This window comes from Thalassophryne amazonica, chromosome 17 (genome assembly GCF_902500255.1).
Source record: "Thalassophryne amazonica chromosome 17, fThaAma1.1, whole genome shotgun sequence".
Classification (NCBI taxonomy): domain Eukaryota; kingdom Metazoa; phylum Chordata; class Actinopteri; order Batrachoidiformes; family Batrachoididae; genus Thalassophryne; species Thalassophryne amazonica.
Window position 1 is genome coordinate 30,351,918 of NC_047119.1, and position 16,283 is coordinate 30,368,200.

General features: G+C 39.2%; 2 protein-coding genes across 3 annotated transcripts in view; both read right to left on the minus strand.

Moving 5' to 3' along the window:
- Window positions 1-515: 515 nt before the first annotated feature.
- LOC117530082 (tripartite motif-containing protein 29-like) lies at window positions 516-932 on the minus strand. The gene has a single exon (XM_034193017.1). It carries the CDS (start codon window positions 930-932, stop codon window positions 516-518), a length of 417 nt encoding a protein of 138 aa, XP_034048908.1.
- A 10,186-nt stretch (window positions 933-11,118) lies between these two features.
- LOC117529700 (zinc finger protein RFP-like) overlaps window positions 11,119-16,283 on the minus strand; it is a 32,358-nt gene continuing 27,193 nt past the window's right edge. The window contains exon 3 of one of the 2 annotated variants that reach the window (XR_004566078.1): window positions 11,119-11,160. The gene's annotated coding sequence lies outside the window, so the exon portion shown is untranslated. Of the gene's footprint in view, window positions 11,161-15,648; window positions 15,659-16,283 lie in introns of those variants that run through there. The other variant, XM_034192548.1, reaches the window with a different exon arrangement.

Consider the following 16,283-nt stretch of genomic DNA (forward strand, 5'->3'; position numbering starts at 1 on the left):
GTCTTCTCTTTAACCTGAACCTCGAAATAAAATCTTCCTTCAGAGAAACTCTGCTTTGCTAAAACACAAACAGAAGTTGAATATCTCTCTGGGTTGTCTGGGAGATTCTTCTGTACATCACTATCTTTTACTTGTTTTCCATCATCAGACAGGATGAGGTAAGGATGTGCTGTATCAGGATCCAGAGTAACATCCACTGCATACTGCTGGACCCTCTTCAGTTCAGCTTCACTCACTTTCTTCATGTCTTTTCTGATGGTCTCCTCCAGCTGACTCACAGCTCTCACCACACTCCCCTCATATGACGGGGGATGGACTCTGACCTCAGTCCAGTCCCTGGTGGGTGGAGCAGGGCTCAGGGACTGGAGCCTTGGAGGAGGTGGAGGTGGTCTTCAGACTGTGAGAGCTGCTCCACCTCAGAGCTCCTCTTCTGCAGCTCAGAGATTTCATGTTCCAGCTCTGTGATGAAGCCTTCAGCCTGGTCCTCTGTCATCATCTGCTTCTCCTCGATGGCGTCAAGGAGCTCGTTCAGACCTCTCTGAACAGACTCCATCAGAGCAGTGAAGATCTGAACACCAGCTGATTTTTCTTTGTCTGCATTTTTTCTGGCTGAGCTCAACTGACTGTTTGATCTCCTGAATCTTCAGTCGTCTCTTCTGGATCATCTCCTGAATTTCAGCTTCTGTCTTCCACAGCTCAGCCTTCTTTTCATCATATTCGTCTTTCAGAGGAACAACATCATGTGTCTTGTGGTCTTTAATGATACAGAGCATGCAGATGAGTGTCTGCTCGTTCTTACAGAACAGCTCCAGCAGTTTGTCGTGTTTTTCACACATTCTACCTTCCAGGTTCTCCACAGGGTCGATCAGCTGATGTCTTTTCAGGCCTGACTTTGTCAGATGAGGGTCCAGGTGAGTCTCACAGTAGGACATCAGACCACACCAGGCAGGACTTCAGGGCCTTCTGTTTGGCTTCAGGACAGACGTCACAGAGAACTTCTCCTGGTTCAGCCGATCGTTGCTCTGAACTGCTGCTGACTTTCTGTTTGAACTGATCAACCATCTCAGAGATGAAAATATTGACCTTCAGCTCAGGGTCTTGTGTCAAAAACTGTTTTGCAAATGGACACTGACAAGTACCACGGGTTTCCCAGCACTCAGTGATGCACTTTTTACAGAAGTTGTGTCCACATGGTGTGCTACTGGATTGGTGAAACATCCAAACAGATGGAGCACAAGAACTGATCTTCAGAAAGCAGACAGCTGGCAGCAGACATGTCCACACCCTGAGAACACAATGTTAAAAACAAAACTGGAATTATGTTGTTCGTTATTTTGGGTTTAACATCATAAACTATGCTTATTGTAATGATGAGTAAAACCAAAAGTTCCAGTTGTCAAGTATCATCACATTTTTGTGTCTCACTGTGAAAGTGACGAGTTAAAACTCAGTACATGTGTTCATGAAGCTCTCCGTCCTCTACTGATGCATCATTCCGTACGTAGGGTCGTATCTAACTGGAGTGTGACTGGTGGAGAGGAGAAGGAGACAAAAAAAAGAGCACCAAAACAGGTGAACAGGTGACACATATGTGCATGGCAGCTGACTGTCCTCTTTTTCTTTCTTCTTCTTCTTTAGTGAAGTGACTTCGGTCACGTCAACAGGGGGACTTGTCAGAGTGTTCCATGATGCATATCACAAAATGGCTGACATACAAAATGTCCTTGTATTTTGGCACAACTATTTGTTCTTTGATAACTATTTGATCTTTTTATAGCTGTCAAATTGATAAAACCAAAGTATTTGCATCTATTTGGACAACATGATGGAACACTGATTTATTGTTTGGCCTTGATATACACCAACACAACATGAGCAGACACCTGCTTATAATCACCGACTTCACTTTGTAACCCAATCACATAACCACTGATTCATGACAGGCTAAGGACCACCCACATGGGCCTGCTGGAGGAACAAAGGTTAGCATAGAGAGAAGATCTGGGGCCTGTACTACTACTAATTTTTGTTCATTCAGCCCTGCCCCATGTGGGCGGTCCTTAGCCTGTCATGAATCAGTGGTTATGTGATTGGTTACAAAGTGAAGTCGGCGATTATAAGCGGGTGTCTGCTCACGTTGCGTTCAAGGTTGTTATGTAAAAACAGTCCCGTCGCCAGATCTCGGTCTTAAGGGGGGCTTATGAAATCCACCAGGTGGGCACCACTATTGATAGCTTATTTTTGCTTATTTTTACTATTCACGCAGCCCTAATCCCTCACAGTAATCATCACATTAACCATGACCGGACCGGGGGCCTGTACTATGAAGCTGGGGTTACTGGCTTATCAGGGTAACTTTGGGAGTAAGTTGATGACGTGTGGAGTAACTTCCCGGTTAACCCGTACTACGAAAGGTGGATAGGTTCTGATCGAGGCATGCTGCCACGGCAACTTACGCTGTGAGCCAAACCTGCTCCGAGCAGGTTATGTTCTAGGTTAGCTTGAGGTTTTCGCTTAACCACACCCTTTATAAGTACCGTCCATCCACCTGCATCACTCCGAAGACAATGCCAGACTACCTGGATGATCCGGTGTGATATTGGAGCACAAATTGTGAGGGGCTCACCTCGCAGGGCGAGGGTTTTGAAGACCGCCGGAAGCCGCTGACATACCCGGACGATATTGTCTATGAAAGATATAGATACTCAGCCGAGGGAATTCGTTATTGTTGTCAGCTGATTGGGCCAGACGTCTGTAACATCATCCATCGTCCACTGTAATAAAAGACTGTTCTTTTTACAGGAAAACACTGGCAGCTGTGGTTACCGGGGGAATTCCTGTAATTCCTGCTGTGGTTCATTCACTGTAAATCCATATACATATTATGTCTGTAATGTTATCTACTGTGCTGTATGTTTTACAGGAATTCCCTGGTAACCACAGCTGCCAGCGTTTTCTGTAAAAACAAGTCATTTTTTACAGTGTAACAATGCCCCGACGATCGAGCAGATAATGTGCCTTGTGCCTGTTTTGCCAGTGGACAATTTATGTATTCCATCGGTGATGCTGAACATCTGAGCAAGAATACTGTATGTCGTATGATTCGCAAGGTAGTACTTGCTCTATGTAAACTGTTGGATGCATTTGTCATTTTCCCTGGCCATTTATCCGCAATGCAAATCAAAGAAGGGTTTTATGCATCGCGGGTAATTACTAATATCAAAATAGGTCTAATGCATGTCCATTAATTAGGCGAAGTGGGGCTTATCAAGCTATGAATATAAACCTACCGTTCTGAATGATGTTTTTATATTTCATCTTCACCTGCTGCCAGGTGCGTTTGGCACTGCTATTACATCTGAAATATGACAGGATTAGGAATAGCAATCATACAGTCAAGGTAGCCTATTTAGGAAACATTAAATTAACCTAACATTTATTAGGAGGCCTATGCCCACCTCTGAATCGTGTGCATCTGGGCGTAATTAATGGAAGAGGGGCATTTATTGTACACATATCAGACATTCCACAGGTTAATCATCTGTAACAGATTTGGAGAACAATTACGCATTTACCCGATCAGCAATACGTTGCCAACAAGCCTGTCTTGCTTTATTGGCAGACGATGTGTTCGATTTCCCCTTAACGTTAATTTAACTTCCTCGTAGCTCCGCATAATAATCGTGCATTCTTCCCGGTAAAGTAAGGTGACCGCGCCATCATTGAAAAACGGTGACGTGTGCTGCAACCCACCCCTTTTATGTGAACGCGCACAAACTCGTAACACAGGTTCAACAAATCAACATCTTATTCAGCGTCGTAGTACCGATTAACACCACTTGAGGAAACCAGGTTTTGTCAACCCCGGTTTAAGAGGTTGACCCTGGGTTACATCTGAGTAAGTTAACCCCACTCGTAGTACAGACCCCTGGGCTCTTTGTTCTAGATGTTTGTATGTGATCTGTTCAGAGACCCCAGTGCTGCAGATGACTCTCTGTATCAGTGTTTGAACTTTTTCAATACATCATCTAACTTTAAAGTCAGTTTCCTGTCCAATTCTTTTTGAGATCACTCACCACATAAAAGAACCTAACAAAGTAAAATTTTGATCCAGAATCTGGATCCGGATCACCTCAAAAATTCAGTGGGGTCTTCCATGTTCTAACCACGATCGTGGTAGCACTAAATGGTTGCACTGTTGCCTCATGAACTACACTCAACAAAAATATAAACGCAACACTTTTGGTTTTGCTCCCATTTTGTATGAGATGAACTCAAAGATCTAAAACTTTTTCCACATACACAATATCACCATTTCTCTCAAATATTGTTCACAAACCAGTCTAAATCTGTGATAGTGAGCACTTCTCCTTTGCTGAGATAATCCATCCCACCCTCACAGGTGGTGCCCTACCAAAGATGCTGATTAGACACCATGATTAGTGCACAGGTGTGCCTAGACTGCCCACAATAAAAGGCCACTCTGAAAGGTGCAGTTTTGTTTTATTGGGGGGGGGGATAACCAGTCAGTATCTGGTGTGACCACCATTTGCCTCATGCAGTGCAACACATCTCCTTCGCATCATCCGTGAAGAGAAACACCTCTCCAACGTGCCAAACGGCAGCAAATGTTGAGCATTTGCCCACTCCAATCGGTTACAACGACGAACTGGAGTCAGGTCAAGACCCCGATGAGGACGACGAGCATGCAGATGAGCTTCCCTGAGACAGTTTCTGGGACAGTTTGTGCAGAAATTCTTTGGTTATGCAAAACGATTGTTCCAGCAGCTGTCCGAGTGGATGGTCTCAGACGATCTTGGAGGTGAACATGCTGGATGTGGAGGTCCTGGGCTGGTGTGGTTACACGTGGTCTGCAGCTCTACTGACCAACTGTTCCTTTTGTTTCAGCTGTAATGTGATGCTGACAAGCTGCCATGTGGAGATGAGTTTAGTGCAGAGAGACTTGACAATGTTCAAACTTGTCACCACACCCTGCCGAGTGCCAGGAACTGTCCAGTGTGGGGTGAAGGGTCAGTTGCTCAGAGTGACATTTGTGGCATATACGGGCAAGTTGGGTGGCACATCCCAGGAAACAATTTGATGTTAGAAAACATCTTAGAAACATTTTGGTTTGGTTGGTAAAACATTTTGGGGAAACGTTTGAAAACATTATAGTTTAGAGTCTCTGAAACACTTTGAAAATGTTTTGTGGCAACGTTTCCAAAAAGGTTGGACTCAGATACCACTACAGTCTTAGTGCTGTTGGATCTTAGTGCTGCGCTTGATACTGTGGATCATCAGATTTTACTCAATAGGCTGGAGAATCACTTTGGGATTACTGGAACTGCTCTTGCATGGTTGACGTCATAACTGTCCAGTCGTTCTTACTGTGTACTGTCCCTTTCATTGCTATGCTGATGACACTCAATTGTACATGCCAATAACTGCTGGTAATCTCATTCACATAAAATCTTTGGAAGATTGCCTTGTATCAGTAAGAAGTTGGATGTCTAGTAACTTCCTACTTTTAAATTCTGATAAGACTGAAGTTATGGTTCTTGGTCCAGCAAGGTATCGGCATCAATTTGATCAGCTAGCACTTAGCTTAGGTTCGTGTGTTATACATCATATGGATAAGGTGAGGAACCTTGGAGTAATTTTTGATCCTATGTTGTCCTTTGATCTCCACATTAGTGTTGTGTGTGGGCCGCCAGAAGAGGAGGTACTGCTGGCCCACCACCAGAGGGCGCCTGCCTGAAGTGCGGGCTTCAGGCACGAGAGGGCGCTGCCGCCATGGACACAGGGGGGTGACAGCTGTCACTCATTACCTCTTGACAGCTGTCACCCATCTACTCAACGTCCTCTCACTCCAAAAGACCAGACGTCATCTCCACCTCGTTGCCGAGATATCATACTTCATTGAGGTAATATCCTCAGCCATTTGTGATTGCAATATTTGTATATTGTGAGTGTTTGCAGGAGTACTGGTACCTCCGACGGTGAAAGCTGAGATAGCATTGAAGGCACTCTTTTCCCCTGAGGAATCTACAGTACTCTGCAGTTAGTGAGAGGTGGAGGTGGCATTCCCACCGCTGTTGTTACTGGGTGTACACACACCCACACTGTCTTTGTTCTCGCCAGCAGTACCAGATCCAACAGTCGGGGTCGGTGATCACCTGGGAATTCGGGACTTGGCGGCTCCAGTATTCGCCGGGTTCTGTGGCGGCGGAAATCGTGTGGTTCCGGCTCTTCTCAGGACAGACGTCTTCTATCCTCGAGCCTGCCACACGTCACCTTTGTGGATTGACTGTAATTATATTCTGAGATTGTCTGTATGTTCGTTGTGCACATTTCACAACATTAAATTGTTACCTTTTGGCTCATCTATTGGCCGTTCATTTGCGCCCACTGTTGTGGGTCTGTGTCACTACACTTTCACAACAGGATATCTCGGCCAGCGTCATGGACTCCGGGGCGTCACCTGGCTGTTGAATGACCAATGGGAGAGCAGGGAGCGCAAGCGTCTGCAGGAGGCATGATTGGTGAGCTGTAGCACATTCTCACCGCCTTTAGGGCTCGGTTGGATCAGATGACCGAGCAAGACATCCTCCTGAACGCAGGGTGGAGGCTCTCTCGCACCCAGATGGCGGCGCGCTCAGGGCGCTATAGTTATGAATAGCAGCTTTACTGTCACATAGTGACAGATAGAAAACACGCTGGCTGAAAACAATTTCTTTTGTTATTCTGCTTGATTCATTTCTACATTTTGGTTCTTTTGTTGTCGTCCATAACAGTCTGATCTCTAACCACGCTGAGACACAACTAAAACAACAATCAAAGTTCCAATATATTTGGACCTAACTGTGTTCTCGTCTGTACTCAACAGTGTTTGTGTTTGACAGAGACTCTGCTGAGTTGTTGAGTAAAACCTGGAGAATTAAACCTCATAAAGACAAACAAAAGTCAAAACTCACCAACTGTCACCAAAACCTGTCTTTGCAGTTTGCTCCGCCTCTTATGTGAAACTCACCGTCACTTTCATTTCAGGTCAAATGTGACATCGGCACAATTTAACAACCCTGTAAGTCTGATGCACAACTTTCATGGGCTTTTATTTCCTCAAATATATATGAGACAGATTTTTTTTTTCAAATACTTACTTCCCCCCGACCCCTCCCGAATATCCTGTTGTTGAAAATACTTTAATATATAATGTGGATGTTTGCAGAATTTCCAGCTCAGATTTACAAAGTGGTTAAACAGTGCCGACCGAAATGTGACGCTGAAAATCTGCCTTTGTCGTGTTGCTCCGCCTCTTACCACAGCTGTGCAGGTGGATCAAAGCCAACAACAATTTTGTCAAGGTCAAAGGTCAGCTCACTGTCTGAACTCAAACTGACATTTTAAGGACCATTTAAAAGTGTGTTTAAGAAAGAATTTCAGAAACACAGAAAGAGAAACTCACTTTTCTCCATCTAATGTGTGTGTGTGTGTGTGTGTGTGTGTGAGAGAGAGTGTGACAGAGTGAGAGAGAGAAAGTGTTCATGTGTGTGTGTGTGAGAGAGAGTGTGTGTTTGTGTGTGAGAGAGAGAAAATTAAGGTAATATTTGCATGAACATTACTGAGTGGAATGGAGGCAAACTAAAGAAGCTTGAAAAACTTAAATTAAATAACTGACTAACTAATAACACCAAAACCTTTAAATTAATTGGTTAAAATTAACAGTGTAGAGGACAACGCAAATTAAGTATACCAAACCACTTAATTAAATGCGTTGCTAAACTTGGTTTGTCTACTATAAGTGTCGTGTGTACTCAGTGGCTGAGTTAAATTTCTTTAAAAAACATGCAAATTGCTTTTTTAGGGTCTTGTTTTGTTTTAAACTGAGCAAATAATTTGTTTTAGACAGTGGAATACTCCAAAGAATTTTCACTTCTGGACTGATCCTCATAACGTGTAGTGAAATCAAAATACCAGCATGGCTGCAGCTTTGAACACTGTTACAAACAGCCCTGGCCTCCCCTATTACCATTAAAACTGGTCTGCTGTCCCAATAAAGATCACAGCTTTGACCCCCCAAAAACAAACAAGAAACATCACTCATTCGTTATATCTTAAATTTTCATCCTCGTTTCCACACCAGGAGCAACATTCTGGAATAAATCCGAGCAGCTCGTCAGCTCACCTGAAGAGGTGGATGCACCGGGATGCGCTCCTTTCCATCCACGCAGATCAGCAGCCTCCGTGACGTGTGCGCGCTGATAGTGTGAATGAAGCCTGAGAGACGGTTTATAACGAGTCAGACAAACGTCTCTCCTCAACCGGGACGGCAATTGTCATTAAACCACAAGAAAGATCTGATGTGCCCACCTCCCTATGCGCCTTCAAAACAATCCCCCCGCGAAACTTTGGTGTCATTGATTTAATTAGTTTTGTCCCGTTTTAAACATTGGAAGACATAACGAGCAGGAGTCCAAGAGTTCTTCAACTTACTCCAGCAAAACACACGGAGACAGAATAAAAATAAATAAATATAACCCAACACATCGTCGTCACCATCATCTCTCCTGCCGACTGACTGACAGCAGCAGCTGCAGCATCACGTGTATCACTGACTGTAATCTAACGTTCCGCATTTTTTATAGCAAGGGCTAAAATTCCGGCGCCCCAAAGCCATTAATTTTGGCAATGTTGATTTTGCCAAATATTTATTAATTTTCCCTAGCAACTACAAACGATTGGTTATTTCGCTGCACTTCAAGGGCGCTTGAATGACCGCCCAAGACGAGGATGTACGTTTTCCTGCTTCTGTCAGTGGAAATGCACTGTTGATGAGAGTAGTTGGAGGAAGTGTTTTTAATCGTTCATATTACATGTAAGCACATACTATTAAGTAAAACTGACAGTGATAATACTTTTTAAAAATATATATATTATGACTTTTTCCCTCCACATCTAGGAGGGCAGCACCCGAGCGCCCCCTATGGGCCAGCCGCCACTGGACAGGGGAACAGCCCCACCATGTCACCCCAAATTTGTGACACCATCACAAAGCAAGAGCCAATGGGGAGCATGCACCACCTGAAGAACTTCAAACATTGGAACAAGTCACAAATTTTTTATATCAAAAAGGTATTGTCATCCATCAAGACACTATATCAAACTGTCATACTATTCCATCCAAAGATAGTAAAATAAACCATCTACCATTATATACGATTTACAAGCAGAAAATACAAAAATGAATTATTAAGACAGCAAAGAATCTGAAAGGAACAAGTGTCTATATAAATGAGCATTTAACGAAAAAAATGCAGATATTGCTAGGAAGAAAGACTACTAAAAAAACAGAAACACATTGTGCTACATGGGTCTGGAACTGTAGGGTGTGGATTAGAGTGAAAGAAGGAACAAATGGTATACAAATCAAAAACATGGATGACCTTACAAAATGCAGACCTGAATAGACAAGTATGATGCCAGTTGGTAATTTGACCAACAAAAATCATATCAAACATGGAAACAGATGATAAAATATATGACATAGACACCAACATTGATGAAAGTATATTTGACTTAAAACAATTGGTTGTGAATATTGTATGGAAGAACAGCTAAATAGTGAAAAAATTACAGAAGATACCCTGTCACTTATACATATAAACAGCCGAAGCTTGTATTGTAAAATTTCAAAAATAAAAAATTATTTAAATTAGTTTAAAATAGATTCAGCATTATTGCAATCACAGAATCTTGGCTTAAAGATGACCTCATGGCTGATGTTCAAATGGAGGGATATGAGCTGTATTTTGTAAACAGAAGAGAATAAAAAGGCGGAGGCATTGCTTTGTACACAAAAACAGATCTGACATGTACAATTGTAGATGAAATGACAATTATAGATGATGTCATAGAAATTGTAACAGTGGAAATTGTACATGAAACATCTAAGAATATTCTAATCAGCTGTGTATACAGAGCACCATACTCTTGCATTGTGAAATTTACAGATAAAATAGAATTATTCCATCAAATCAAAAACAAAATGCTTTTTATGTGTGGAGACTTTAACATTAATATAGAAAGCTCCAGTTGCCAAAGAACAAGTGATTTTGTGAATTCAATGTATAGTTTGGGTTTATTCCCCTTGATAACAAAACCAACCAGAATTACATCGCAAAGTGCAACTGTAATTGACAATATATTCACAAATAGAACAGATGAAATGATTAAGAATGGGATCTTGATGACAGATCTTAGTGATCATTTACCAGTTTTTTCAATATTTAAATACAAAAATTGGTACAAGAAAAAAAAACTGTTGTAAATTTTAAAAGAGATAAGAAAAGCCTTAGAGGCTCTAAATTATGACCTTAAAAATCAAAATTGGGAAGAAGTTTATGTCGGCGACGTTAACGTAGCATATAATTCATTTATGAAAATACTGATTAAATCATATAATTAAAAACTGTAAATTAATAAAAATTAGTAAGAAAAGAGTAAGTAAACCATGGCTGAAAAGGGAATAAAAATGCTTGTGTAAAGAAAAAATATTTATATAGGTGCTTCTTAAAAATGCAAACAAAGGAAACAGAACACAGATACAAAAAAAAAAAAAAAAAAAAAAAAAAATATATATATATATATATATATATATATAAACTATTGACAATAATTAGGAAATTTAAAAAAAAGATTATTATAATGAACAATTAAATAAGAGTAAAGATAATATAAAGGCAACATGGGGAATTATAAACAGTGTGAGTAAACGTGATGGAGCGAAATCAACTTTTCCCAAATTACTTTGTCAAAGAAAATAAAGAGATATATGACATAAAAGAAGTTGCAAATGAGTTTAATGATTATTTTTCAAATGTGGGATCAAGTCTGGTGGGAAATAAACTAATAGTAGAAGATAAATTAAATACACTTGTAAATACAGTCAATAGTATTTTCCTTTACAATGTGGAAAAAGATAAAATAAGAAATATTGTAAAAAAAACTGTGTAAGCAAAAGATCAACTGACTATGAAGATTTAGACATGATGACTGTAAAAAGTATAATAGAAACTGTTATTGAGCCATTCACTTACATTTGTAATCTGTCTCTGTCAACAGGAATTTTCCCAGACGAAATGAAAATTGCCAAGGTAGTCCCTTTACATAAAAATGGAGACAAACACAATTTTTCAATTTACAGGGCAGTGTCATTGCTTCCACAGTTTTCTAAAATTATGGAAAAGTTTTTGTGACAAGGTTGGACAAATTCATTGAGAAACATCATATTTTAAATAATGCTCAGTACGGATTCAGAACAAAACATTCGACAGCTATGGTAATTATGGAATTAACAGAGAAAATAGCAACAACAATAGATAATAAGGATTATTTTTAAAGTATTTTTATCGACCTGAAAAAAGCTTTTGATGTTATCGACCACTCAAGATTGCTTCACAAATTACAACAATATGGAATTAGAGGTATTGCATCAGTGGGTAAAAAGCTACTTAGAAAATAGAAAACAGTTTGTTCAGATAAATAATACTAAATCAGAATTGTGTAACATTATTTATGGAGTACCACAAGGGTCGGTACTTGGACCCAAACTGTTCATTTTGTATATCAATGACTTTGTGAATGTATCTAAAGTACTTGGCAGCATATTATTTGCTGATGATACAACATTATTTTACTCTGGATCCGATATACAGGAAGTAGTACAAGTGATAAATACAGAGTTGGAAAAAGTTAAACATTGGTTTGATATAAACAGATTGTCACTAAATATTAATAAGACAAATTTCATATTGTTTAATGACAGAGTGGAAAAAATGATGTATCATTAAAAATAGATGGAATGGACATACAAAGGGTAAAAGAAACAAAATTTCTAGGAGTCATGGTTGATGAAGATCTTACATGGAAGTCACACATAAATTACACAAAAGGAAAAATAGCAAAAGCCATTGCTGTTTTGCATAAAGTAAAATTTTTGTTGAATAGTTATGGTTTATTAACATTGTGCAATTCATTGATTGTCCCATATTTAACTTACTGTGTAGAAATCTGGGGATCAACATGTAAAACTTATACACAACCATTATTTATTCTGCAGAAAAGAGCTTTAAAAATGATCAGCAATAGTCATTTTAGAGATCCATCTAATCCATTATTCATTAAGTATAAGGTACTTAGAGTTCATGATTTAGTTGATTTGAAAATATTACAATGCACTAAGCTAATAAAAATACCTTACCAATAAACATTCAAAATATGTTTAAAAAAGAGTAAGTAGTTATAATTTGAAAGGAATAGAAGTCTTTAAAAAAAAAAAACAAGATTCAGAACCAAAGTAAAGGAATGGAGTATTGCAGTGAATGGTGTAAAATTATGGAACAGTCTCAACAAAGAAATCAAAGAATCAAGGTCCCTTATTAAATTATTTAAAAAACGTATTAAACTAGATGTATTAAGTATGAAATGATGAAATAAGTCAGTGGTTTGTGACAAAGTCTAAAATGTAATCTGTTAATAATGTCTAAAATGTTTTAAGTCTAAAATGTAACCTGTTAAAAATGTAATCTTTTAAATAATGGCTAAAATTATGAAATAAGTCAGTGGTATGTGACAAAATCAAAAAAATGTAATCTGTTAAATAATGTTGAATAATGATGCTTAAAATTGAAAAACTGTATTGTAAAAAGGGGCAGAAAATATAAGACTTGTTCTTCTCTCTGCTCCTTTTCATTCAGTGTCTTGTAATGTACTCATTTCTGCTTTTCTTTTAAATGAATAAAAAAAAAATCAGATATTTCTTACTTCCACCAATCTGGATCCACATCACCTCCAAAATTCAGTGGAGTCTTGCAAGCCTCAATATCTACCTATGGTGTAAATTTGGTGAAAATCTGTAAAATAGTTTTGATGTAATCCTTCAAAGACTACGAGTATATTATGTGAACTGTTGATCCAGAATCCTGATCCAGATCACCTCCAATATTTAATGGTGTCTTCCATGGCCTAAATTTCGTCAACATCCGTGCAGCAGTTTTGAAGTAATCCTGCGAACAGGCAGACAAATAAATAAATAAATAAACACCAGATGATTTTGTTATGTCTTCGCAGACGTCATAATTTTGTGATGCCGTCATGAAAGTGTAACACACTTCATGATGGTATCATAAACTAATAGATTAAATCAATTTTTGTGATGCAGCATGAATTTGCCGTGAGGTCTGGTTGGAAAATCTGGTTAATTCAAACTTATAAAGACAAACTAAAGTCAACTGCAGCTCTTCTGACCAACTGTTACTTTTGTTTCAGCTGTAATGTGACGCTGACAAGCTGCCATGTGGAGATGAGTTTAGTGCAGAGAGATTTGAACATGTTCAAACTCGTCACCACACCCTGCTGAGTGCCAGGAACTGTCTGGTGTGAGGTGAAGGGTCAGTTGCTCGGAGTGAGGTTTGTGGCAGATACGGGCAAGTTGGTGTGGCACATCCCAGGAAACAATTTGATGTTAGAAAACATCTTAGAAACATTTTGGTTGGTTGAAACCATTTTGGGGAAACATTTTGAAAACATTGAAGTGTAAACTCTCTGAAACAGTTTAAAAATGTTTTGGAAAATGTTTTGTGGCAACGTTTGGAAAATGTTGCTTTCAATTTGTTAAATGTACTGTGATTGGTCTGTTTTGGCCATGTGGCTGTCAGCCAGCCAATCACAGCTTGGGTTTTGTGTTTTTGTTCATTAAGCCTCTGAAAAAGACTGAACCAGCCCCTCGTGATGCCCAGGCTGTCCACAAACCAAACTGTTGGGGATTCATTTAGTCTCAGATTACAGTTCACATGGCTCCAAATTCAAATTCTCCTCCCAGTCCCTCCAACATTTTTCCATAATTTGTACTAATCACACATCTTCACCATATAACTAATACTCGTATAATGAAGGCAAAGCCTTTGACCAAGCAGCGTTTTCGTCTCTGGAAAAATACTGAAGTTGTTTGATTGAAATACTGTAAAAAATCGAAGATTCAATTGAACATTATTATTTTAATGATTTTCTTCAGGGGTTGATGATTTCATTAAAAAAGGGATGTTTACACAACAAAAGATCTTGATTCTCCTGATGATGTATGTGACACTGACAACATGTATAACGTATTAAATTGCAATTAGAAAAACTTTTTACACACTTTCCTGTTAGACTGAGGCTTGTAAACAGTTTGTAGCTTCTAAACAGTTCCAGTGAAAACTTTTAATTTTTCTTTGTGAAAAAGAGTGAAGCCCCCCCATGCCCCGCTCTCAATGAGCAAATGGAGAATTTTGGAAACGCGATGGTTCTTGTGTACTTTTTGTTTTAACTCCCTGTTTGCCGTGACGAAAGTGTGCTTTCTGAGTCGGCTGGACTACGAACTCACTCACGCCTGTCTGTCAACATCCTCGCCACCTTGTGATGCTCGGTATCAGTACTTATGATCTCGGGACCTTATTCTACCTAAATACACAAATATCTTTCAAACTTACCTTTCAGAACTTGCAATTTCTTTCAAGACAAGAGAGAGAGCTTTGCAGTGACGCTTTAAAATTGACATTGGTGTGGCTGATGTGGCCAGCCAATCAGGATGCAGATAACCAATCAGCAGAAGCTGTATTTCTGTACAAATATTATTCTGTTCTAGATGCCAGTGACAATATGCACAAATATATAGAAATGAATAATTTTTAAATATTACTTCATGACTTAGATTTTTTTCTCTGCCCTGATACGAAACAAAAGGACTGTTACAAAACATCTGGGAAACATGGTCCTAAAACATTCTGTTGTGACCTTAAGCCCCTTTCACACCAGAGCAAACATAGAGTTGCGCATTGTGGCGTAACATTGATTTATGCAGCTCTACGCAGCTCAGTGCAGAGTTTTTGCTTAGTTTTTGGCAGAGGCAAAACAAAACTAGTTTTAGAAGCTTGTCTTGTGTTAAACACATGCCTGTTTCAGGTGAGTTGAAGTTTAGAGAACAGGCTAAAGGGTTTGTGTGTGGTCCAATTTTATGGAAAGAAACCACAGAAGAACAGGCCAGTCTCTCCCTCACTGTTATCCATGACAGTCTGTGATGTAGGACATTAACACTGGTTTGAAAAGGACAAGCGAGAGTGAGTCTTGCTGCTCGATTCTGTCCTATCTGGAGTTTGTTCAGGTTTTTGAGAGCAGACTTTGACCACACAACAGAACGACAGTCTAAGTGACACAACATTAAGACTGTAAAACTAATTTCCTTGTTGCTGTTGACATAAATTGAGCATTGCATCAAATTAAAAAGATGTTTCTGCTCATTTTGGTCACAATATTATTAATATGTGTTGTGTATATGTATAGGTGTTTGATCCAAAGTCACCCCTCACAATTTTATCTCAGTCACTTGTTTTAATAATTGATTATGCAGAGACAGGTTTAACTTTGGGGTGTCTCTTACGGTGTGTTTAGAGCGTAAAATCATACACTTAGTTTTTAAAGAGTGTTTCAATATAAAATGTGTCCAGTTTTTACATATTGTATCCCAAAGTAATCAAAATTATTTTTCTGCCAATCTGAAATGCTCCCTTCATTATTTATGGATGTATATGTACTAAAAAAGAAATCTTTTACTTAATTTAAACTTTCAAGATGACAAGGAAACACATGGTACATTAATAGGAAAATCAAACGAAAGTTTGCAGAGCAGTAAAAGGAAGAAAATATTACCAGCTGAAGAAAATGAAGAACTGGCAAAGCAAAGGGAACAAATGAAAAAGTCATAGTCAAAAACTGGTGAAGAAAAATAAGAACTCCTGCAGGATAAAAGAACAAGGGCATCCATGCTGAGGAAAGAAAAGGTTAATCCAAGAAGTGCAAGACAAAGAGCTGCTGACATCATTTATGTGAAAGACAATGTTACAAAGAATATTTTCACGGAAACCGGGGCACGGGAAATCAGTAGCTATATCTGCAAAACTACATATATATTTGCAGCAGTTATGCCATATTTTTATGCATAAAGACATCCCCCTTATATTGTTTTTGGATACATTAAGGGTAAAACGAAGTGGCAAGTGAAGTCAGTTTTTCCTGTCAAAAGTAAATTTTGTGGATGTCAGTGTCTTTGTATTTATGTCTCACAACAGAGGAAAGGTGGCTCAAAAAATTATTAGTTAGAAGACAACCCCGTCCAACTGATGAGCATGTGTTATGTCTTCTTCAGACAATCAGGTATATGATAACATGACTCATGTGTGTCACATGCA